At 47.6% G+C, this 22877-nt stretch overlaps 1 protein-coding gene across 1 annotated transcript; it reads right to left on the bottom strand.

The window, feature by feature from the left end:
- Window positions 1-9488: 9488 nt before the first annotated feature.
- Window positions 9489-22618, bottom strand: GPR83 (G protein-coupled receptor 83). The gene is made up of 4 exons (XM_081153594.1): window positions 21859-22618; window positions 17487-17612; window positions 15118-15251; window positions 9489-12191 (listed from the first exon to the last, which is right to left on the bottom strand). The coding sequence occupies exons 1-4, from the start codon at window positions 22240-22242 to the stop codon at window positions 11567-11569; spliced, it is 1269 nt and encodes a 422-aa protein (XP_081009720.1). The 5' UTR covers window positions 22243-22618; the 3' UTR covers window positions 9489-11566.
- Between the last annotated feature and the right edge of the window lie 259 nt (window positions 22619-22877).

Here is a 22877-nt window from a genome sequence, read left to right as displayed (position 1 = left end):
ACCCATAAAACACTGCCAATAAGAGAAAATACAGAATGTAACAAAGGAAGGTAATTACATAAATAACTTTAAGAGCTGTTTGGCCTTGGAGAAAATGTGACTCACCTGGTCTACAAAAATCACTTGTTATAATACAGAACACAAGCAGAGAGTAAGATTATTCTAAATCCTTTCTTTTTTACCGCAGTATAAACCTATTGTGTTGGAAAATAAGCTTTTATAAAGATTAACTTGGATTGACATCAGAGGAATGGTGGCAGGAGAGATCCCCTGGGTCTCTCCCTTCAAAGTTTTAACAATTTGAACAGCTATAATTCAACAAAGAATTCCCTGCTCAAAGCACAAGCACGTCTGAGAGATACATGCACTGAAACATCTAAAGCTGGGCAAGTGGGAGCAAACCAAAGCCTGGAGAAGGGAAAAGAGCTCACAGTAGCCACAGACGCAGCCTTGCAGTTTGGAGAGGGGAGGAATCAGGTTGTGGCTGGCACTCCCTTCAGCGGGGATGAGTGAAGAGATTTAGCGAGCATTCCCGCAGGGGCGGGCTGTACAAGCTGCTGCAGAGCCCAGTGACCAGGGCAAGGACAAGGCACAGAGGTGCGTCCATGGTTGCCTGGCAATCAGCCTTCCAGACAGAGAAACAAAGCCCCGGAGCCTGGCCGCTTTCCCTTAACCTCCCAGAGCTCACCTACCCTTACCCTTCATGTAGGGTTGCAAAGCACATTAGCTGCAAACCCTAAAGCTGGTTCTATAGAAACACTTTTCCCTGAGTGAAGGGTGTACTCTGGACTAATCCCAGGGTTGGCTGGAGGCACAGGGGGGGTGCCCTCAGAGGTCCACTGGTCACCATTGCTGGAAGGGCAAAGCAACAGAGGAGGTGGCCGGGTTCCCCCAACTCACCCTGCGCCCACACATAAGGGTGCCCTGCCAGCAAGGTCTGCCTGTGGGATACAGCACTGGAATATCACACATTTGGAGCCCCATCGCCAAAAGCAAGTGCTTCCTTAAACTCTGTGACCTCAGCACCTCACTTGCCTCACCTTCATCCAAGCTCTGGCTGAGGTTCTGAGCTCGTGGGATGATAACTATTTACATATTAGCCAAGGTATTTGCTTTCGTAAAAAGAACCCTTAAGCTGGAGGCATAAATACTAAAAGTGAGACCCTATGAAATTCTAATGTATCCAACACATAATAGCACACATAAACATGCCCATGGATGTGACAAAAAAGAGCTCCATTCCTTTCTTCTGTGGTCAACCAGGTGGATTTGACTGCTCAGGGCGAGGCCCTCAGGAGAGGGTCATAACAACAGAGGAGAGAACGATGGTTTTTCTTCTGATGTGGGAGCAAGTTTATTAAAAAAGGGATGGTGGCTCCTCAGTGTGGGGGTAGCTTAGCTTTAAGAGCCAAATAATGCTGAGGAGGGCAGTGTCCATCCACATCCAAGGCAGCCTCAGATGGGGGTCTAAGCCCCATGGTACCCACAGTGTGCTCCAAGGCAATGATCTTCAAGTGCATTTACATGGCTGCCCCCTAAATAAATCAATCATAAACCAAAACAAAAGCCTCAAGCATGGGAACAAACAGGGGTAAAGCATTCAAAGAATCAAGCCTCAAGGGAAGTTGTGGAAATTGAGTGAGTGAGCTAATGGAAAGTCGTGGTAGCACAGCACCAGCCAGCCTTTGGTCCATTGATATTAATTCATTTCACCCTTCCTCTCTGAGCTACGTGGGGAATCTCATAGGAAATAACAAGAGTTGCCGTTTACTGAACAGTTACCAAAGTGTAAGCACATTACATGCATTATTTAATCACTGCAACCACCTCATTTTACAGATAATGAAATTGAGGCTGAGAGTTCACCTCGTTGCCCGAGAGCCCATGGCTGAAATGGACTTGTGCCCCAGTCTGTCTAGTCCTAATAGACATTACCCACTGGCCCCTCCTGCCCTGTCTGGCTTCAAAGTCACAGGATGAGACAAACACCCAGTAGATGACTCCTCTCTGAGCCCTACTCCCCAGACTAGCAACCCCAGGAAGAGAAATTTCTAGACCTTCCTGAGGAAACAATTCCATGTTTTAAAGCCTCACACTGGGACTGAACTGAGAGCTTCTCTCCTCTGTCAAAATCTAATTGCTTCTTGTTGTCATTTCAGCTCATTGCTTCTTATTTAGTTTATTCAGAAAGACATGAAATAATTTGAAGTTAAAGTGTTATTTCAAAAGACTTATGTCACCACCCTTCACCAAAAACAGCTCCACGTTTCTTTGGACTCATTGGCCACAGTGATTCATTTCTTACATCCAAGATCATGCTCCAGCTGGTAAAAATAAAATGGGGAGAGGGTAGCAAGATAAAAATTATTCACTGCCAAGGGACTGAGCTCAAAAATCGTTTTTCCTTGAATAGAATAGAAAAACAGATCTAGCATGCTTTCTAAGCTACTGATTCACTCTTCTCTGTATTTTTTTTTTTTTTTTTGTAACTCTTGTGCTTTTTTTTCTCATGCTGAAGTTTGAGGGCAACCTTAAATCCTACACATCCTCAGATCTGTCTATTTCCAGCACCATATGGTTCCAACGACAAATATTCGCCAAACAACATGTACTGAACTTTCATTACTCTGCCTTCAAGAGAAGAAAAGGGCAAGCTGTTCGGGCCTCACTGACACAGGACAGTGGATCCTTGACAGTTTCAAGGGGTACTCCCAGGACTTTGACAAATCCCTCAGAATGACATATGGGGAGCACCTCACGGCCCTCCAAATCACATGTTAGTCAGAAGTCACTTGTTCCCTATGCACAACCTCACAACCTAAGTTAATTCCATTTCCACTTTTCACTCAAGTTTTACCTTCTACTTAATAAACAGATTAGGGCTGACTGGACACTCCCTGAGAGTGCCTGAAATTCCCTTTACCTTTTTGCTGTATGAATTGGCTCATACATCGAAAACCTGAGTCTTTCCTAATATGCCCCTCTTAAACATAACCTGAACTTCTAATCTCTGGACCATCTCAGTTACTTCCCCTTAGAAGTAAGTGTAGAAAGCTACTTCGGTCATTTTTCATATGGAGTAATCAAAATAAATGGTCTAAATGTAGTAGAACAGGAAAAGAAAGTTTGAGCAAATTATTTATGATACTTGTTATGGACTGAATTGTGTCCCTCCAAATTCATATGTTGAAGCCTCAACCCGCAATGGGACTGCATTTGGAGACAGGGCTTCTAGGGAGATAATTAAGGTCAAATGAGGTCATAGGGTTTGGCCCTAATCCAATGGGGCTGGTGTCCTTAGAAGAAAAGGAAGAGACATCAGAGCACTCTCTCCCCTCCCTCCACCCCTACCTCCTGCTCACGGAAGAATGGCCCCGTGCCAGAAAGGGGGGCCTCCCTAGAAACCAACCCTGATGGCCCCTTGATCTTAAATGTGTAGCCTCCAGAACTATCAGAAAATAAATGTCTGTTGTTTAATCCACCCAGTCTGTGGTATTTTGTTGTGGCAGCCTTAGCCGACTAATATACCACTATAGATGGATTTTAAATGAGGGTCTGGGAAAGAGTTCAGGAAAAGAAAGGAAGTAGGGGGTTCTGAGTTAATTACTCATGTCTTAAGGCAGGGGATCAACAGATGTTGGAGAGAACTGATAATTCAAGAAAGGGGAATTATTTTTTAATAATTTTATATTTTTCAATTAAGAAAGGGCAATTTTAAACATAGTTTTTAAAATTAGAGAGGGGAATCATTTAGGAATGCTTTAGCTTCAATGAAAAATCTGCCCTTATAACAAGCAGTGTGCTGGGTAGCGGCTACTGACACTGGTTCAGAAATACGTAACTTAAGAGCCAACATCGCTGCAATTCTCCTGGCCTTTTCTTCATGGTCACAAGTTGGATGCTGCAGCTCTAGCCACTAAATCCTCATTTCAGACAGGAATAAAAAGTAAGGGGGAAGGGATAGTACCAGCAGACTAGCTTATATTTTTAGTCCAAACTGTAATGTGGTCACCTTTAGCTGCAAAGGAGAGGGGATTAGGAATGGGTATTATATTAACCCTACCTACTTGTCTGTCACTCGAATGGTTAAAAGTAGCTGCTTCTAAAGTGTGAGACAATGACTAAAGGTCCAGAGACTTTTGTTTTTATTTTGATATTTTCCATATTCAATAATCTTTAAAACTTTAAACATAATATTGAAAAACTTTGAAAGATGGAAAGAAAATCCATGTCTCAGGTTTGTAAATTACTACATGTCATGGATCTCTGGGGTTCTCAGTGAATTGCTGAAGCCACAGATTTAAATCAGTGACTGCTAAGAATCTAGTCCCAAAGCATGACCACTGGGACTAGAAGGACTTGGGTCTGACATCAAGTACAAACTTCTCACCAGTTGTGTGAATTTGGAAAAGGCACCTTAGCCTCACTTCTCTGAGTCTGTTTCCTCACTTATAAAAGAGAAAGTAGCACTTCATAGTACAGTGTTTACAGTGAGAATTCATTGCTATATTTCTAGCACTTAGAATGCCTGGATCAATAAATATTTATTGAATATTTTTTGAATGTTTTCATTTGTCTATAAAATTGCAATTTTCTTTGGAGTACTCACAATGTTTGAAATGTACACATCATGGTGACTCTTAAGTAAGCTTTTTAAAAATGTTTTTATTGATTTTAAAGAGAGAGAGGAAGGGAGAGGCACGGGGAGATAGGAAAATCTATGATGAGAAACACTGATCGGCTGCCTCCCACACGCCCCCTATTGGTATTGGAGCCTGCAACCCAGGCATGTGCCCAGACTGGGAACTGAACCAGCGACCACTTGGTTCATGGGTTGACACTGACCACTAAACCACACCAGCTGGGCTTAAGTAAGCTTTTAAGTTGACTAAATTGCATGCTATGTCTCAAGTAGATAATGTATAATAGAAGCTAGATTTTTAAAAAATTTTTAAGAAATCCTTATGCAAAGTGAATTATTGGACTTTTGTTCAAAATGCATGACTGAGCTGATGCAGGATGCTCCATGGCTACAAACACATAAAAATGTTTAATATAATAAGAAATGGAAGAATGTAAATTCCATAAACAAGTAAGCTAGCAGTTTTTAAACTGGGGAGTAAGAGTCGATATCAGAACTGCTTGTGGGAATATCAGGATTAAATTATACATCTCTGACGCTCAGGTTATACTGCCTCTGTGAATAGGAAACCCACACTCATGGGGGGAGAAGTCAGGGTGGAACTGCCTGCCTGAAACTGGAAGCCTGTAAGTGGCTGTGCTATCAGACTGAATGGGGCAAGTGGAACTAGAATACTGACCGGCCAGGGGAAGTAATATGGAAGCTTCCCACTCATCCTGACTATGGGTGGACCCACAAGAAACTGGAAATCTAGGCCAGCTCTCTGCTTGGATGTGAGGTCAAATTCACACGACTAGTGGGGTATGGAAGGCCCAAGTCGAGAAACTACCTTAAAAACTCATTCAGGGTGGTAATGGCAGAATAGCTTGGTCAGAGTAATCTCTCTATACTGACAACTAAAAATTTGGAAAAATATCTTACAGCAACTATACGAAGGCACTGGAAATGGACAAAAGGCATGTGGAAACTGGATAAGAACCCACTCTTAAAATACAGCACTACAATTTGTGTGATTTGAGAGCTTGAGGCTTTTTGTCTGCAGACCTTTCACAATGTGCATGAAGCTCAAGGTGGCCAAAGTCAGGGCTTGTGAAGTGATTGGAAAGTTAGGGGAGAAATTGTGGAGAAGATAAAGCTGCAGAAGGAGTGAACCACAAAGTCTTCATATAAACTGAGCCAAAATCCTTGCCAGATCACTGAACTATGCATGTGTTCTGAAGGCTCCAGAGGGCCCAGCTGATAAATAGCAAGAGGAAGTTGGGGAAACTGAGAAAAAATTTCAGCTGCTGCCCACCACAAGTGATATCAAGGTTACCTGCTTCCTAGACCAAAATAAACAAACAAAAAAACCCATCATCAGAGAAACATAAAATCCAGAGTATCTTCAACATACCATCATCATATCCAGTGTACAATCAATGAAAAATCACCAGGCAGGCAAAGAAACAGAAAAATATGACCCATACTCCAAAGATAAACCAAGCAATAGAAGCCAATTCTAAAATGACCTAGATGTTGCAAAAGGCAGACAAAAACTTTAAAGTAGCCACTAATATAACTATTCAAATATTTTACACGAAGATATACTCATAAAGAATGAACAGATTGATAATCTCAGTAAAGAAGCAGAAATTATAATAAATAATCAAATAGGGGAAGGGTGGGATGTAGCAAAGAAAGTTTAGGCAATTACTCTTAAAGATAAAAATTATAAAAGTGGGACTAAATTATTTAAAACAACTTTTGCTTTCTAAAAGACAATGTCCAAAGGACCAAAAGACAAACCACAAACTGGGAGAAAATATTTGTAAAAGACGCATCTTAATGAAGGACTGTTAGAAAGAACTCTCAAAAGTCAACGCTAAGAAAACAAACAACTTGACTTTAAAAAATGGACCAAAGACTTTAGCAGACACGTCACCAAAGAATATACACAGGTGGCACATAAGCATATGAAAAGATGCTCCATATCATCACAAAACTCCAAATTCAAACTTGTGACCACTACACACCTATTAGAATGGCCAAAATCTGGAACCAGCTGAAAAATTTAAAACTAAAAAATACAACCTCTGAAATCCACACTCACCACTTCTCTTCACTGTTGTACAGGAAAATCTAGTTAGTACAATAAGACAAGGAAAAGATATGTAAGTCATATATATTAGAAAGAAGGAAAATTGTCTTTATTTGCAGATGACATGATCATGTGCATAGAGAATCCTAAAGAACCTACCGAAAAAAATCTACTAGAATGAATTACTGATTTACTATGATTGCAGGATTCAATATAAAATTTACACACACATGCATGCACACACACACACACACACACACACATATATATGTATATATATATGGATTTACATATATATATAAAATCTTGGGCCTACAAGAAAGAATGAGAAGTCCTGGAGTGTTGGCCTAACAAATGCCCCTAGGATCTAACAGAGGTAAGGAACTTTCATTAAACAGTAATTTAGGTGAGTAACAGAACTTCAGCACAACTTCACCTGGAAATGAAGATCAGAGATTCCAGCTTCCCCCAGAGGAAAATAAAACCTCTGGCTGACAAAAGTGCTTCCTGAACAGCTCTTCCTTTGCCGTGACCGTGTGTGGGTTGACGACCTGTGCTCTGTCACGGACAGACACCTCAGCTCCCCGGAGCCTAGGGATGTTACATAAGATGTTAAAGTTGGACTCTTCTGGTTTCAGTTTCACTGATGGACCAATTCTTTGGCTATCAGATGGACACCACAGTGAATGTGAGACAAACCCCAAACCATACGGTCTTTTCTTGAATCCACAGCTGAATCAAGGCTATAGAAAGGGCTTGCATTGGAGAAGGAGAGAAATTTATGGAAAAGTTCTTTGGAGAGAGCTGTTGCCTATTAGCACCCCTTCCACCCTTAGACGGGAGGTGTAAGGTTCTATATTCTTCATCTCAATCTCAAACCTAACAAAGGAGCTTCCTTGAGCGCCTGATGTGTGTTCCCTGGAGTCTGGGGACACTATGGACGGGTCCGATTGGGTCTAGAGGAGCCTGAGGAAACACAGTGACTAAATGTAACATGGCATCGTGGATGGGATTCTTTTATCATCCAGCTCTTTGCCTCCATGAATTAGTAGACAGATTGATCTCAGCGAGGGAGGCTACAACACCGCAGAAAGAAGACTGAACCCAGGGCTTTCTCACATCAAACACCACTGTGGTTTGTTTTTGTTTTTCAAAATACTTTCAGCATTACAAGTCTCTTATGTGTTCCTTCCCTAACTACTTCTGGAAATGAGAGGAAATGGTGAGGCGGGGGTGGGGGACAGGTCCACAGAGGTGCCAAAGCCAGATGCTGCCGGCCTGATCCACAGCAGAAGCGTCCACCACCTTTACACGCGGCTCGAAGGCAGGCATGTTCCCCAGTGGACGCTCCCCGCGGGCCCCCACACTCTCCCACGGCTCCATTACTCTAGAGCTTATGGTTTGCACCCCAGCTCAGAGGCCCTGGCCTGGGCCGACCGAGATGGCCGCTTGGTTTGCCTGGCAGCCTGCCACGGGCAGTCAAGCAGGGCACCAGCACTCGGGGGTCGTTGAGGTTCGCTGGAAGTCCCTTCTCGGCAGAACCGAGCTCCAAGGCAGCCCGAGATCCGGCCTGTACCAGAACCAAGGACTCACTCGCCACAGGGCTGCTCGGGCACTGGGGCCACCTAGTCAAGCATTTCCCAGAGCACGTGACCCAAGCACTGGGTTTTAGGACAGTTCATAGGTTTTACCCAAAAAGTGTCTCAGAATCAAGGACATTTGTAAAGCAATGGATTCAAGGCATATTAAGATTCTTTTCTACATGTTGTCTCAGAACCTAATCTCCAAGAAGGTAGCGTTTTCCCAGTTCTGCCGTGTGATTGTTAGCTGAGCCTCAGTTTCCTCATCTACAATGTAGAAATAATGCCTACTTTGGAGAACTGCTATACAGGTGAATGGGCTCATGAGCTTATGCACATTCAGTACTGCATCTCACATAGTAGGTGGTCACAAATCTTATTTCTTTTCTCCCTCTCCTCCGCCTTCCATTTTTCTTTCAAATTTTCTCTTAGGCTCAGTAGGTAACCCTCATGTACAACTTTCTGTGGTGTTATTTGAAACTGACTTCCTGGGCTCAGGATGGCATCAGCGTATGTCTCCCCGAAGGCTCCTGGCCAGCTCCCCTGTTTGGACAGGGGGTCCGCAGACCCAGTGGGCAGATAGCCTGGTAAACACAAGAACGCGGTGCCCACCACACACTGCAAGCGGGAGACCTGCTCCTTGGGGCTTGGGTGGCAGCTTCACCTCCTCCTGAATCACCAAGGAACAGATGGAGCCCCGGGTTAAAATACAAAGCTCAGCCCTGGCCGGTTTGGCTCAGTGGTTAGAGCATCGGCCTGCGGGCTGAAGGGTCCTGGGTTTGATTCCTCGTCAAGGGCACATACCTCGGTGGTGAGCTCCATCCTCGGCCTTGGTCAGGGTGCGTACGAGAGGCAACCAACTGATGTTTCTCTCTCTCCCCCCTTATCCCCCCCCACTCCCTCTGAAAAGCAATAGAAAAAATATCCTCAGCTGAAGATTAAAAAATAATAATAAAATAAAATACACAGCACAGATTCATAATCACAAGACAGGGGACTTGGCAGCCAGCTCAGCGAAGGAAGCACTAGACTAAGAGTCAGAGGTTTTCAACTGGCTACTCACCACCTCAGGGTCTGCGCTTCCTCCGCTGTAAAACACAGGGGTGCGGCAGGTGATCTCTACGCTCTCTTCACCTAACCCATGAGGATCCCCATCTTAAAGGCTATCCACAGTGGCCTGATCACAAGTGGGAGAAGCACAATCCACGCACCCAAAATTATTTTATTGAGACTAGAGCAATTTACAATAAAGTACACATTACAGCACTTTGGAAAGACTCGAGTTTTACAAATTTCACATTCACAAATACAAATCACTTTTTGCTCTGAGGCATGTAGGGAACATGAGGCGAGGGGCAGACAAGGTATAGTCAGGAGACACAGACCTAATGGGCCAACGGGGAGTCCTTCCCCAGAAAAGGGATTCTCTGTACTCGGCCCTATTTCTAGATGCTCTGAGAGAGAGAGGCAAAGATCAGGGGTACTGTGGCCCTGCTTCCTGTTCTCTTTCTGGTTCATAGGATTTCTATGGCAGCATTAAGCTACTTCTTGATGCTAGAGAGACAACAGGCACAGACATGGGAGCCATTTGGCCAGAAAAATCCATCTGGGGATCCTGTGGGCTCAGAAAGCTCTCTCTGCTCCATGAAAGTCACTTTTTTACCCACTGTTCAGAAGGTGATTTTTCAAAACTTTACATCCTGAAAAGTTTCAAACAGCCCCATGGTTCATTATAGGGAAGCAAATATGATGTGACCAAGTTCAGTTTCAATGAACAGCCACGAGATCTCAGTGAACCTTGGACAAACCCCTTCTCCCCAAACCTCAGTTTCCCACTCAGCTCCACATCCACGCTTTGCTTTCTGGATCTATCTGGTGCTAGGAAGAAAGCTGAAACCAGTGAGAGAGGCAACTGTGTTCGGCTGGTGGATTAAGCTCCATTCTGCCTGGCGCGTCTCTCTGCGAAGAGACGTGATGAAAACACTCAGTCTCTGGAATGAGATTTCTCTGGCAAGTTGAGTCCTTAAGGACCATCACAATGCCACAGGTTTCTGTAAGTGACGCACGAGCTGCCAGGGTAACGCTGACAGTGAAGAAAATAAAGAAGCCTTATTATTTAGACAACACAGAGAAACGACATGTCCAGACAGGTTGGGGGTTGAGGTGTCCAAACAGTGATTTCCAGTATGTTGGAAAGCCTGCTCTCTCATCTCCTGTGAAAGCAGGGTGATGTTTTCCACCTCTTTTCTGTGATTGCAGGAGAGGAGGAATTATGCCTCTTGGATGAGCTTTGTTCCCGACTCATCACAATTGCCACCATCTGAGAAGAGGCACTTCAGCCAGGCCCCCTCACTGACTACAGGACGAAGGCAGTCCGTCTGCTCCATGACACTCTTGTCCTTGGGTTCCTCTCCCACCTCTTCTTCCAACTCTTCTGGTGGATGCTATTTCTGGGAGAGAGGCTCCAGAGCTCTCTGCTACGCCCCCGTTTCTTGCTTATCTCTACACAGAAAAGTGCAATTCATAATGAAATGAAATGCACATATGCACAAAAAGAAAACATTGCAGATAAACTCACAGCTAACAACTTAGCACACGCTGGTGGGAAAAGGGGGTGATTTTTATTTTCTTCTTTGTGCTTTTCTGAATTTTCCAAAGTGTTACTAATAATTTTTCTTTGTTTTAAGGAACCAAATCGGTCCTTTCTTGTCATATTTTGGGCCAGGCTGCCACTGAATTGTGATTCATCCTGGTCCCATGACTTCAGAAATTGAGTGAAAACCTCCCTAGCAGCTCAGGCTCGCTAACCTCGCACTGGTCAATGAGCCTTGTTCAAGCACAGCTCCGTGCTGGGTCAGCCACACCCAAAGCATGACTCAGGTGTCCTTTAGGATGCTCAGTGGCCAGAAGGGAAGTAAGGTAGCTGCCTGACAGTTGGAGGCAGTTGGCTGACTCAACTTCCATTTGGGCTGAAGTCGTCCTGTTCTCTGGCTCAGGAACCAGGCTGATATGCCTCATAGCATTTCTAAGACAGGAATTCACAAACATGTGTCTAGTTGGTAGGTGCCTTTTAGTTTTCACATCGAATGTGGCTGGGAAGCTAAGCAGTTTCCTAGGAACTTGAGAGTTCAGTTTCTGCAGGGACTTGTTTCCAGCATGGTGAAGGTCATGTATGAGACGACCCGCTCTTTTCTGGGCTCTGTCCTCAGGCCCTTCTCCAATCTCAGCTGGAGACAGAGCCCTCCCCTTGCCTCTTCCCACCCTCCTCTAACTCATGGCCACAATGGGCTCCACGGATAGCAGGTCTGTCTTCCCAGACTGGAGTTGGGGAGAGGGAAGGAGGTTGTTGGCTAGTGGAGCCCTCCGACCATTGCCCTTCTCTGTCCAAGCCACTCTGAAGGAAGGGACTGGGGAGGGTGGCTGCTCCTCCTGAGGCTTGGGTGGCCTCTGACACATGCTCAGTAATGCCTTCAGCTCCACCCTGAAGTTCTCGTTAAGCCAGCAGTAGATGAAGGGGTTGTAGCAGGTGCTGCTCATGGCAAACCAATGGAAGGCAAAGTAGAGGGCATTGTTGGTATGGATGACCTTGCTGGACAGGAGGAGAACGTAGCAGTTAAGAGGGAACCAACAGAGGGCAAAGAGGACCACCACCAGCATCAGCATCTTGATGGTCTTCTTCTTCTTGCGCCGCAGGGCCAGGTACTGCTCCGTGGTCACGTCACCAATCATGTTGCCCAACCACAGCTTCTTGGCCACACGGGCGTAGGCCACAGAGATGATGAGGAGGGGTAGGATATAAAGCAGGATGAAGGTGGCCAAGTCCAGGTACTTCCAGAAGAGGTCAGCTGGCTCAGGGAAGTCTGGCAGGCATAGAGAGCGGACAATGTCCTCACTGGGGACAAAGGCAGACAGGGACACAAAGAGACAGAGAGAGAAAGAGTGTGTGCAATTAGTCGGGAAAGGCCTCGGCCCAAGAAGCACTGGCCTCCTCTCCACTGAGCTCCTGGTACATCCACCTGTTATGCCCTTTTGATGCTGCAGCCTGATTATCTGATCACATTTCTGGCTTTCCTCCTAGGCTGGGACTTCTACAAAGAAAAGGAATACACCTGGATCTCTGTGTCCTCCTAACCTTGTATTAGTCCTAGCTCATAGCAGAGACCCAATAAGAATCTGTTCAGTGAATGAATGCAACACTGGTGTTCCTCGTCTTAGAACTAACTGGTCCTGGCTGCACAATGTATTCAGGAATTCCCATTGTCCTACCTGGAGGAGCGCTAAGGCATGGGGCAGACATGATGGGTCTTGATCATATGCGTGGCAATCCCAGCATAAGATACTTATTTTCTATGCAATGTACCCATTCTTCTTCAAGCTTTTTAGGGATATCCATGTGTGTTGGAAAAGTCAGAGCTGGTGTGTTAAGAAGAATATGCAAATTATGACCTTCGGAATGGAAGTACAAGCCACCACCATGGGGGCAGCAGGTAGCTCCCACTTTGGAGAAGTAAAAGCCCTGGAGCCATTTTGAAGGCACCATTTCAATACAGCCACACAAAGGAAGTAAAGTCACAAGATCTATTATTTACAAATCCCAGAACAGGGGTGCAACGAGCTGGAGGAAGGGCAGTCCTCCATCCCGGGTCATCAGTGGGCATGAGACAGAGAGCAGAGTAGCAAACACCTGTGACTTACATGGTGGCCGAGGCAGCACTCACTAATTTTTTTGCAGGCTCAACTCTGACGGGTCATTTAAATAGGTGCCCCAGGAAAAGCAAGGCAGGAACCTGTGATGGATCCTAAGCTCGGGTCCTTATCTAAATGTCCAGACTCAGTGTGAGTAGGGTTGTCAGGCTGTAAAATGCCCAGGCAGCAACTCAAAACGGGCTGTTTTCTCATCACGTCTTGTGGCTCATTGTTCTTGTTATATGTGCCGGTGGTCATCACTAATGAAAGAAAGAGAGAATTCTCTTTGCTTTCGTTAGAAGGAAAAAACCAGCTCTCCATGTGTGAAGGCAGATGGGGAGTCAGTGCTGGGGGTCTGAGCGCTGGGGAGCCTGGGTATGTGATTCACTCTAATATCCTAGAATTCAGGAGGGAGCCTTTTAAGTTGGTTGAAATCGGCCTTCAGATTTGTTCTCGTCACCCTGCTTATGTGACAAGAGTGTGGGTGTTTGTCTTGGATGGGGCAGCACGTGGCTACTTTAGGACACAGCAGCACTGCACTCCCTAGACCCCCTCAAATCCCCTTTACCTATATCTAGAGTGCTACGCCCTCAGCTCCTGCCTGCCCCCCCAAGGAGTAGCCTAGGACTGCCCCAGGACTGCTGAAGACACTTCCCACAGATCCACTAAAAGCCAGACGTGGCCGGGAGTTTCCCCAAGGGAGGCCGAGAATGAGAAAGCCCGGCTCCAGCTGCCTCAAGGCTGGCAAACTATGTCACCAGGGCTCCCTGTGGAGCAGGCTGCAGCTTCCTCCCAAAGGGCACCCTTCCTCAGGCTCTCCCATCTGCTGCTCTGCCTCCCCACCCCTCACCCATTACTCCTGGAGGCACTTCCTTTAAAAATCTCAGGGTCTGTTTCTAAGGAACCGCATCTAAAACAACTGTGAACTGACAAAAATCACTCCAAGCTCATTCATTCATTCACTCATTCATTCATCCGTTCATTCAGTAAATATAGGTAGAGGGCTTGTTATGTGTACACAGTAAGTTAGGTACTAGGGACACCAAGGCAGCAAAATCAGAAATGGGGCCAGCTCTCCCCAACCTTACAATTTAGTGGGGGTCATCACCTTTATAAACTAGTAGCACAGTCGAGCGCTTACATTTAAAAAACTAAGTGTTTTGAAAGAAATTCTTTCCCTGGACTGTTTTGCTCAGTGGTTAGAGCATTGGCCTTTGGACCAAGGGGTCCTGGGTTCCATTCCCCGTCAAGGACAGGTACTTTGGTTGCAGGTTTGATCCCAGGCCCTGGCTGGGGCATGTGTGGAAGGCAACCAATTGATGTGTCTCTTTCACATGAGTCTCTCTCTCTCTCTTTCTCTCTCTCTCCTTGTCTCTCCCCTTCTTCCCTCCCTTCCACTCTCTCTGAAAATCAATGGAAAAAATATTCTTGGGCGAGGATTTTTTTAAAAAGTGAAAGGAATTCTCATTCTCTGAGAGCAAAGGAACCTGAATGGGAGGTATGGGAAGGTAGAGCATCCTGCCTCAGACACATAGATACATGTTATGTTTGTAGGTTGTGTAAGAGAATTTAAACAACACCATTTACACAAGGCCTGGGTGATTTCCAAGCTCAGTCTGTGAAAGTACATGCTCCCAGTGATCAAAGCTAATCAATACTGCCTTGGGCCCAGCCAGTGTGGCTCAGTGGTTGAGCATCGACCTATGATCCAGGAGATCGCCGTTCAATTCCCAGTCGGGGCACATGCCCGGGTTGCCAGCTCTATCCCCAGTGGGGATAATGCAGGAGGAAGCCGATCAATGACTCTCTCATCATTGATGTTTCTCTCTCTCCCCCCCTCTCCCTTCCTCTCTCTGAAATCAATAAAATAAAATAAAAATACTGCCTTGGCCTTGCAGACAAACTGGACAGAGTATAAGGAGGAAGCTAAAGTTGTTGGGAAAAAAGATGAGAAAAAGCAGAAAAAAATGCAGAGAATAGGCACAGGTCTGGAACCAACAGGATGTGAGAGGCAGAGAAGAGAGGACGGCCCCGTGTGGCAGTTACTGGTCACTGAGATTCAGAGAGGCCTCACACTCTGCTCTGTCAAAGTCCTCTGAGTGCCCAGGCTGCTCCCTACTGGTTAATCTCACCTGTACTTGAAGGTAAATAATTTCTGGCAGATAGCATGAGGGAGGGAAAAGAATGTAGCCATGGTCCAGATGACTGCGATGTAGATGACACCTTTCGTGATGGAGATCCGGGGTTTCAACGGATGCATAATGACCTGGAAAACAAACTGCATCACTGACTGAAGAAGTTTGGGAGCAAATGAGAAATCCAGAGGATATAGCTCACTTGTCACAACAAAGCAGGTAGGTCTTATTTATAAAGTAAAGCACCCACTAATTCATTATGGAGTCCCTGAGCTACATCACCCCACAGCCCACCTGCAGGGGTAGGAAAGGGGTGTCATCTGGACTCAGAGACTCCAGGTAATTCAGGACCAGGACGCAGCAAGAGGATGGGGAGGGTAAAGGAGGGGGTCTGCTTTCAGGGCACCCACAGCCCCACAGAGGAACAGGCCAGGGCCAGCCTCCACCTCAGGATCTGATCTCATCTCCCCGTAATTCCAGACCCCTTGGATTACGAAGGGTTCTGGAAGGTCAGAGGGTGACAATTGTGGAATGGAGACTCTCACTACCTATCATGGGAAGCTGCACAGACATTAATTTGGGGTTCACAGCACTGTTTACAAAAGCCATTACTAAAACTGCAGGGGTTTCAGCTTTCCTAGGCCTATAATAAAGCCAGTATTATAGGCTTCAGGCCAAAAAGCATCTTGAAATTGCTACTATATGCCAATTGATTCTCCTAAAAGGTTTAAATAGACACGTAGGTATTTAGCAGCATCCTTGTTTTAAGATTAGAATCATTATGTCTTGAAAAAGGCCATTTGGGATAGGTGAGTCCAGGGTCAAGGGAAGGGGTCATAAAGAGCTGCCACCCCATCCCAAGACCCGTTGGACATTGGGCTGTGTCTCCCAAATTTTCTTCCCAAATTTTTCAAAGTTTTACAGGAGGAAGTGACTAGGCTTTAAAGGGGCCCAGCACATCTCCACTCTGGACTCTGTCATCTTTGCCCCTCACTCCTTCAGGGTTCAGGTGGCTGAACAGAGTGGAAGCCCGGGTCAGAGGCCCCACACACTGCTCAAAGACTCTGCTGGCTTTGGGACAGGGCCCCATGTCTAGGTATATGTCACAGCAATGTGTTCAATGTGGGCAAGACTTCCCCCCTGTTCCTCAGACCCACCTTTAACCCAAGGGGCAACTGTCAGTTAGCTGTGTTAAATGGGGTAAGCATAAGCCAGGCAAAGGTAATCCAGAGTCCTTCCTGTTGAATTAGGGGAGAAAGTTAAGAAAGGCAGAAAACATTGGTGTGCAACTTTTTCACACTTTGCACCAGAGCATCTGCAATCTAAATGTCAAAATGATGGCACTGCAGGGATAAAAAGATCTCCAAGTTTGCCAAGTCCGATTCCTTATCAGATGAGTGAATCTCCTCTGAACATTCCTATCAGACCTTGCTTAAATACAGCTGGTGACATGAAACTCATTACCTCCCCAGGCAGCTGTGTGCACCTTCGAACACTTCTATTAGAAAATTCTTCCTCATATTAAGCTGCATCTTTGCATCTGCATCTCAAAGCCTCCTGTCTCTTGGTCCTGGGACACCTCTTGGAGCTACTCAGAATAAAATCTCTCTCTCTTTGTCCTGGAGGCCCTTATGATATTGGCCTTGTAGGTGCCCTTGAGTCTTCTAGAGCATGGGCTTGGAGCCCAACAGACCTCAGTCCTAACCCTAGCTTCATCATTTGCAGGCATGTGATCTTGGAAAAGTTACATATGCACTTTTCTGAGCCTCCATTCCTTGATTCAGCATGGATCCAAGTATACAACACGGGTTCATTGAGTGAGTTAGTGTGAGACGCCTGCCGTGGAGCCCCCTCCTCCGAGATGGACTCAGGTCCTCTTCAGTTCCCTTCACCACATCCACCCATGTGTGTCCGATGAGGCAGGACAGTGAACAGGACCTTCCTGGCCCACCCCGTCGCCTGCTCCTGCCACCTGGCTGCCTGAGCTTGTTTTCCTCATCAACGGCTCGGGCAAGCAAATGCCCATCTCCCAGCCAGGAGCCTTGTCTCTGGCCTGTAATTACTGGCCACGCTCTTTCCATCTGTGACTTTCCAGGTTTGTTTTTCTACCCCTAAAGCAAGTTCATTAATTTCTGAGACACAAAGTGTTAGCAGTGCGTCTTCGTTAGAACGACAAACTGGGAATAACTTTCTGAGGCACCAGTACAAAGGGTTTAACATACCTTTCATCTAAGCGCTCATCCTGGTCAGTAAGACAAATGCATTCATTGAAAAATGGGCTAAAATACTGTCTCAAGGGCTCCACATCCCCTCCGGAAAACAAAGGCAGAGAGGGAGGACAGGGCACTGGGGGCAGGTGCCCTCACCTGGTGGCGGTTCACAGCAATGGCCGTCAGCGTCAGGACGGAGACGTGCAGGGAGCAGTACTGGGCAAAGCGGCTGATGTGGCACATGCCCTTCCCGAACACCCAGGTGCTGTTCACAAAGCGGGCCTGGAAGCAAGCCCACAGAGGTCAGCAGACAGGCAGGCTCGACCTGAGCCCCCCCCCAACCCCCGTGGTCTCTGAGGAGCATCCCTCAGGCCTCTCCCAGCTCCTCCCTCTTCCACTCCTCACAGCTGCACTGTGGGCCACAATGATTTTCTCTAACGTGATTCATTGTTGATCATTCAATTAAACAGACTACAACCATGCTGCCGGGGCCAGGCCCTGTCGGGTGCCAGGAGAGCATGGGAAGGACGTGGGCTGTGGGCTTGGCGTCCAAGATCATGGCCCTAGTGAAGTCTGCCATCATCTCTCACCTGGACCAGTACAGCCTCGTCCCAGCTTGTCACTTATAACACAGCCTTCCTGCCTCTGCTAGTCTCTAGCCGTGTGACCTTGAGCAGGGTATGTAATGTCTCTGAACTTCACTTTCCCCATTTGTAAAAAAATATAAAGGATTAAAAATCTCTGCCTTGTAGGCTTATGTAAGGATTAAGTGTTTTAAAAGTCTATAAAGGGTGGGACACAGTGTCTGGCAGATTGCTAGAAAGATATTATTAGAAATAAGTAGTAGCTGTTTTTATGGTAATAATAAAATTAATTCTTTGCCCATATGAGTTCAGAATAATGGGGAAGACACAACTGAAAAGTCACAACATAGCGTGTGGGCTGTGCTCTCAAATGTTTGGCTAAGCAGGCCTTGCAATACATCGTTTGGGAAGGAGAGCCAGGGATTTGAAGAGGTGTGGGCAGGGGCAGGGAGGGAGGGGAAGGGGTGGGAAGGAGACGAGCTCCCAGGGCAGTGTATGGCTTTATGAGCAGGCTAGGCCTCATCCCACACCATCCACTCAGTCAGTGCTGGAGCAACTCCTGTGAGTAACATACTATGCCCGAGAGAGGTCAAGCATTGGCTCTGATAAAGGAGCTTCCAGTCTTGGCAAAGGAGGACTCGGGTGCCTCAGATGAAAAACAGAAAGTATATAATACCCTACAGAAGGCACAGGCAAAGGGCACTGGGGCCACCAGGAAGGGTGGGAGTGGGTAGAGGGAGAGAAATGATAGAGAAAAACAGAGCAAGTCAGCCCAACAAAAAGAACACTGTGTAGTGGTTTACAGCATAGCACTTGCCATTTACAGCTGTCACCCTGAGCAATGCACCCTATGAGTCTCACTTTCCTCATCTGTAAAATGGGGCCAACCCTTTTCACATGGCTGCTATGGAATCCAAACAAAAACTACCACATATAAAGTAGGTACTTGCCTAGTCCATAGCAAGTACTTAACACTGCTGTCATTATGACATGAGACATTTGAGATAAGCTTTAAAGAGTAGGTAGGATTTGCACATGTGAAAATAGGAACAAAGTACTTGGCACTTGACCTGCTTGGGAATAAGGGGTGGAATGGTTTTGGCTGGAGTGTGTGGAAGTCATGAGGGGCAATGAAGCTGGGCCTGCAGATCGTGGACTTCACTATCCTTGGAATGGGCAGGGAAGAGGGACGTAAGGCTTCTGAGCAGCCCAGTAATATTACAGAGCTAGAAATCTTTAGCTGTGCCTACTTCTCACATCCCATATTCCATGCCTTACTAAAGCCAACCAGTGCTACCTCTAAATGGCTTTCAATCCACTGCCTCCTCTTCAGTCCCAGGACCATGGTTCTAGTGGAGTCCCCCATCATCTCTCAGCTGCCACTACAGCCCCCTGACAGCTTTCTTTGTCCTCCAGTCTTGTCCCCTTGTAACGCAGCCTTCATGCTGCTGATAGTATGTTTCTTAAGCCATATTGTTACCTTCCTGCTTGGAATCATCATGACCCTGAGGACAGAGCCAGATGCCTTACGAGTATCCAGGCCCATTAACAGCCTGGCTCAGCCTTCCTCTCTGGCCCACTTCTGCTTCTCCCCTGCCCTGCTGGTGGCTCCACTGTGCTTCCTGCCTCCACTGCTTCAGCTGCAGTGAGTCACTCAGTGGTCCTTCAACAAAGCATGAACTTTGGTGCCCCTTGTCTTTGTTCTCCCGGGTCCCTCTGTCTGCATTGAGCGTTCATCTTGACCTGGGAGATTCCCACTCATCCTGGTCCCTTTGAAATGTCATGTTGTTTCAAGGGCCTCCTTTGACCTTCTCGTGGGACTCTGGCAGGTCAGAATAAATGACTCCCTGCTCCGGGCTCTACTACAGTCTGTATGTCTCTGCCGTGGGAACTGTAAGTAACTGTTCTCCTAATGACCAGAGCTAGACTTTATGCTGATATAGTGTGTAAAGAGGAACGCAAGAGAGACTAGGGAGGAAGGCTATTGTCATCAACCAGCCTGAAGACAGGACATCTTACCCAGTGGAGGAGCCTGGCTAAAGCCTTAGAAGACCCTCCTTTCAACCTTTTCACTCTCCCTGGTTGCCAGCACCTTGGAAACTCGGATAGGAGTTCGGATTGGGACAGGTACATGGGTCAGGTTGAAGGCCACACTGCTTTGAATCAACCTGCAAGTAGTGGTGGGTTCTTCGGACCTTACCATCCCCTCTCTCACAGGAGATCCTCCAGGACAGGGGTTGCCAGCTCTTGGCTGTAGCCAGGCCTGGGCTCCATGGCCTCCCTCCCCACCCACCCTCATGTCTGTTGTAGATCTAGCCATGCATTCTGCTCTGGGCAGCAGCACAAGGCCATGCTCTGGGACACTCCAGCTCCTATCCTGGGTGGCCCAGCTCATACCCAGCATTGCAGATTGTCAGGTCAGAAACCAAGGGGGGGAATCAGAGATGCACTTTCTTGTGCTTCAAGGCAGCAGGGGGGGGTGTGTGATGGAAGGGAGCAGGGGTATTTGGAAGCCCCTTTGTCCTTGGCTAGTGGCTAGAGGACCCTGAGTGGCCAGGAATCCTTTAGAGGTAAAATGGAAGGAGGACAGGAAAAGCCCATGGTTTTGGAGTAGTGGTGGCTTAACATGGTCCAAGAGTGCACCCTGCTCCCACTCCTGGGTGGATGGTTTAGTGGACAGACCTCTGGACTTGCATCAGGGGAAGTAATTCTCATCTTGGCCCTGTCATTTACTAGTCAAGTGACCTTGGACATGGGATTGAATATCTCTCTGCCTTAGTTTCCTCGTCTGATAAATGTGAGTAATGTTCTTATAAGTGAGGACAAGAGAATGTAGCTTTAATATGTGATGAAGACAGAGAGACAATGAGATACAGAGAGATATGAACAGATACTGCTTTGGTAATAACTTGAATTCTACAATTTGTTATTCTACAAATTGGGGGGGAAATATAACTAGTGCTACAAAAACATAGAATTTTGCAGTCATTATGCTTGCTCAGTCAAAGCTCTCTTAGTCTTAAATCATCCATGAGCACCACACTCCCTAGTCACAGAGGGACAGAAATGACACAGCTAATGCTGAGGGGCCAAGGCTTGGGAAGGAGGCTCACATGCCACCCATGTGCAGATGCTCCCAGCCTGCGCCAGCCCTAGGGCCCAGTCTCTTTCCCACACAGACTTCCTGCACAGCCTCACTGTCAAAACACAGAAGAGAAATGCAATTTAAATAAGTGATCTAGGAAAATGCACTTAAGGTTCCATTAACAATTAGCAAATGTTTGACATTTCCACTCTGGCACAAAGCATCAGGAGGGGCGTGTATTTAATGGGCTGCACTTTGGTGGTGATGGGGAGGTGGGGTAACCGAACAATCTCTGCTGACATTTCAAGGGACTTTGATTTACTGCTTACTTATCAAAAAGCTCATGCTCGGTGACATTAAAATTAAATAGGAGATGGTCATTCATTCACAACTGGTTGCAGACACTAAAATCATTATTCCAAGGCCACCAGCTGCAGATGCTCTGGCTTAGAAGGTGAGAGACAGGGAGACAGAGAGAGAGGAGAGGGGAGAGGAAGCTAAAGAGAGAGAGAGAAAGGGAGGGAGACAGGTAAACAGAGGCACAGAAAGAGTCACAGAGATGAAAAATGATGAAGACACACAGAGATGGAGGGAGCAGGACGGCTTCTGAGAGAGACACAGACAGAAAGACAGAGACTGGCAAAAAGACTAAGAGACAGAAAAACAGGAGAGTTGAGAAATTAGAGATGAGAGGGCAAGAGAGGGAAGAGACTGACAGACTGAGACAGGAGGACAGGTGGAAGAGGGAGAGAGAGAGAAATGAGAAGTAGGGGTGGGAGGTTGCAGGGGAGGGCAAATAGGGCCCAGGGAGGAGAGGGAGCCCGAGAGAAGCGCGGGGGTGGCCTGGCCCCCGCCTTACCAAAGTGAAGGGGGTGTTCAGGAGCGTGATCATCAGGTCGGCCACGGCCAGGTTGACGATGAAGAGGCTGGTGGCCGAGTGCATGCGCTGGTTCTTGAAGATGACATGACAGACCAGGACGTTGCCGAAGAGCGAGAAGACGATGATGAAGGAATAAGCCACGATGAGCAGGGCTTTCACCGTGGGGTTCTGGGACTCGGCCCCGTAGCGCCGCCGGCCCACAAAGTTTTGCCAGTCGGAGAAGGTGTAGTTGTTCCAGAAGAAGTGCGAGGCGTTGGGGGCGGCCAGGGTCGCCGCCAGGCCCGGGGCGAACTCCCGGCCCTCGGGGCGCTCCGTGGCTCCCACCAAGGGGAGGGAAAGGAGCAGCACCCAGGGAGGGATCATTCTGCAAGAGCCGCGGCGCCGGGGATCGTGCGGTCCGGCTGTCCCCCGCGGGGCTGCGGGCGCGCGCGGCGGGGGGCGCGCGGGGCTGTGCGGGGAGGGACCCCTGGGGCTCTCCGTGCCCCGCGGGCGCCTGCTCTCCGCCCGCCTACAGCCCTTGATCGGCGCGCTCCGGGCTGATGCTGCACTTTTATGTCTCTGCGCCCCAGGCTGCGACCAAGCGCCTCCGCGGGCTGGGGAGCGCGGCGTCCCCGGCGGCGACCGTGACGCGCTCTGGCTCCGCCAGCTGCTCGGCGGCGCCCCCACCCGAGCGCGCGCCCCCACTCGCGACGGCAACTCCCGCGGGGCGACCAAGCCCGGTTCCTTCCCTAAAGCGCATTTGTCTGCTCGGGTCCTGCTTACGCCTCGCTCCTGTGAGGGGCGCAGGCGGAGGGCGCCCTGGGCGAGTTGGCACTGTGGGCGCCCCCCTGCAGACGTCTAGTGTGCCTGCTCCAGGGCCTCCCTGTTCGGTGACCCGATAAATCCCCCTGGTTTGTGTCTGAGCCTCAGCCCTTGCGCGGTTCCAACACTGAGGTGGAGCCCCGAGTGCCTGAGGTTCTGGAATCAAGGCTGACAGTGAAACAGGTGTTAGGGTTCCT

This window comes from Miniopterus schreibersii (genome assembly GCF_964146895.1).
Source record: "Miniopterus schreibersii genome assembly, chromosome: 12".
In the NCBI taxonomy this organism is placed as follows: domain Eukaryota; kingdom Metazoa; phylum Chordata; class Mammalia; order Chiroptera; family Miniopteridae; genus Miniopterus; species Miniopterus schreibersii.
Note: the sequence above shows the minus strand (reverse complement) of the source record. Positions and strands in the feature narration are given on the sequence as shown.